Genomic DNA, 3,056 nt, shown 5'->3' on the forward strand with positions numbered 1-3,056 from the left:
GCAAAGAAGGGAGGTCTAAAAGATGTAGCCTCGATTGATAAGGTGGCAAGATTCTATCCGAGTCCCAGTTAAAATTACGTAAGGCAAAAATTAACAAGGCGCTTGGACTCATCTGGGAACCCCAGAGGGACAAGTTCCTGTTTACTTTTGCACCTCAAATCGGTGTTGGCAAGCACACTAAGCGTTCGGTGTTGTCAACCATTGCACGGTGCTATGATCCTATGGGATTGATTGGACCCACATTGACCAGAGCGAAAATCATCATGCAGCGCATGTGGAGAGACAAGCTGCATTGGGATGAAAGTCTTCCTCAGCCACTGGAATCGGCTTGGACTGAGTTTTGCAAGGACTTCGCTACTGTGGGTAACGCTACATTTCCGCGTTATATACTTCAACCTAAGGCAAGGTTTGAGTTGCATGCCTTTTGTGATGCCAGCCTCCAGGCCTATGGGGCTTGTATCTACGCTCGTTCGTTTAGGGATACCGCCGATGAGGTACATTTGCTTTGCTCGAAGGCTAGAGTTGCACCATTGAAAACCCTCACGGTGCCTAAGCTTGAGCTATGTGCAGCGTTCCTGTTAGCCAATTTACTTCGCGAAATTAGGAAAATCGATACCTTCGACTGCCCGATCCATTGCTGGTCGGATTCAACTGTGGTACTGTCTTGGTTGCGAGAGGAACCATCCAAATTCAACGTGTTTGTGTCTAACAAGATTTCCGCAATACAGCAACTTACGAGGGGCATGGATTGGCGCTATGTACCAACTGAAATGAACCCGGCTGACATTCTTTCAAAGGGAGCAGCGCCTCAGGAGCTCTTGCAGTCTAGGTTGTGGATGAATGGACCTTCTTTCTTGCAAGGCGAAAGAAGTAACTGGCCTGAACGTTGTTCGCCCGAACTCAGTCTTCCGGAAATTAGGCATCGAGTATTGCTGTCGTCTGAGCGTGTCGACATCTCGCTTTCGTTTAAGCACATTAACTCATTCGGAGTCATGATGCGCATTTTCGGATATGTTCATAAGTTCGTCAGCAAGAAAAGGTCACTTGATCTCTCGTCTGAAGACCTTCGCAAAGGATCGCACTTGTTGTGTCGCATCGTTCAACGCGCCCACCTTCATCCCGAGTACCGTGCTCTGCGGAAGGGGAACTGTGTGGAGTCCTCCAGCAGCATTATATCTCTCTCGCCTTTCATAGATGACGTTGGTTTGATTCGTGTTGGTGGTCGCTTGCGGCACTCAACTCTTGGCTTCGATGCACGCCACCCAATAATTTTGCCCAGGGATCATCCATTGACGTTCGCCATCATCATGCACTTTCATCGGAAGCATCACCATGCTGGGCCGCAGTCTCTACTGGGATCTATTCGCTTGCAGTTCTGGCCCATCGGCGGCATGAAAACTGTTGCTCGAGCGTTGCGGAAATGCATCATCTGCTGCAGGTCCAGACCTCGTCTTGTGGAACACATAATGGCTGACCTACCGAAGGATCGAGTGCAGGATTCGCCTGCATTCAGCGTCACTGGAATCGATTACTGTGGTCCCTTCTATTACAAGCCAGATGGCCGCACTCGAACGCCTACAAAATGCTACATCAGCGTCTTCATCTGTTTTGCAACAAAGGCCGTTTGGTTGGAATTAGTGAAGGACCTCACAACTGCTGGATTTTTGAGTGCCCTCAAACGCTTCGTTGCCACGCGCGGCATACCCCGATGCATTTGGTCGGACAATGCCACCAATTTTGTGGGCGCAAGGAACGAGTTGGAGGACCTTCGGCGGCTGTTTATGAGCGAGAAGCATCGTGATGCAGTTCATAATCATTGCATCAACAATGGCTTCAATTGGAAGTTTATCCCGCCTCGCTCACCCCACTTCGGGGGCTTGTGGGAGGCAGCAGTGAAGATGGCCAAGCAGCATTTATATCGCTCCCTGGGATCGTCACTCTTTGGTTTTGACGAGCTGCGGACATTGGTCTGCCAAATCCAGGCTGTAATAAATTCTCGTCCTCTTGTCGCAATTTCAGAAAACCCTGAAGATCTTGGCGTCCTTACACCAGGACATTTTCTAATTGGTCGTCCGCTGATGGAGTTTCCCGAGCCAGATGTTACAAATCTGAACTTTAACAGACTAGATTGCTGGCAAAGAGTCGCCTGTGCTCAGCAGATCTTTTGGAAGCGTTGGAGTGAGGAGTATTTGACTCTGCTACAACAACGTGCCTAATGGCGCACACCGCAGCCATCGATCCAAGTCAACGACATCGTCTGTATAAAGGACGAAAACTTGCCGCCGTTGAAGTGGCCATTAGCACGGGTGATCGACATCATCGCTGGAGCTGATGGCACTGTGCGAGTTGCCGTCCTGAGAACACCGTCTGGAACCACTCGTCGAGCTGTCAACAAGCTGTGCGTCCTACCCGTTGAGGATCCTGTTAAAAGCCCTAGTCTTTCAACGGGGGGAGTATGTTCGGAGCAGCAGCCGATAATAGTTCTTCTTAATATCATATAGTCATACATCATCTCTTATACTGCTTATACTTGTCGCTCTCTCAGTACGCTCCCGTACACACGCACATATGCTAGTACTGCTTATAGTGCATTGCTTCGCCCTGTTCTCGGTTCAGTCCAAAGATTCGTCGAACGCATCGCATCGAGTCGTAGTTCACGGCCACGGCCTCAAACCATTTGTAACCCGTCGTGAAAATAAAACCCATTTGTAAACTTAACCAACTGAGTAAATTATTGTAAATGTGGAGTCAGAGTTGCCGAAAAAGCTCGGCAGCTTCCAACATTAGTCTTTATTTCATACATTTTTACAACAACTTTCTAAAGTCACCTAAAACAGACAAGAATTGCCTATTTCGATTATTTTTGCTTATATTGTTCGTATTTCAATAGTATCAGTCTTTATTTCAGACATTTTTACAAAAACTTTCTAAAGTCCCCTGAAACAGACAAGAATTGCCTATTTCGATTATATTTGCTTATATTGTTCGAATTTCAATAATCTCAGTCTTTATTTCAGACATTTTTACAACAACTTTCTAAAGTCTCCCAAAGAAGA

General features: G+C 47.3%; 1 protein-coding gene across 1 annotated transcript; it reads left to right on the forward strand.

Annotated features, from left to right (window-relative positions):
- The first annotated feature begins 263 nt into the window (after positions 1-263).
- Positions 264-2,216, forward strand: LOC121404023. Its single transcript, XM_041592535.1, has one exon. The coding sequence runs from the start codon at positions 264-266 to the stop codon at positions 2,214-2,216; it is 1,953 nt and encodes a 650-aa protein (XP_041448469.1).
- Positions 2,217-3,056: the final 840 nt, after the last annotated feature.

Source organism: Drosophila obscura, unplaced genomic scaffold, assembly GCF_018151105.1.
Source record: "Drosophila obscura isolate BZ-5 IFL unplaced genomic scaffold, ASM1815110v1 contig_180, whole genome shotgun sequence".
In the NCBI taxonomy this organism is placed as follows: Eukaryota; Metazoa; Arthropoda; class Insecta; order Diptera; family Drosophilidae; genus Drosophila; species Drosophila obscura.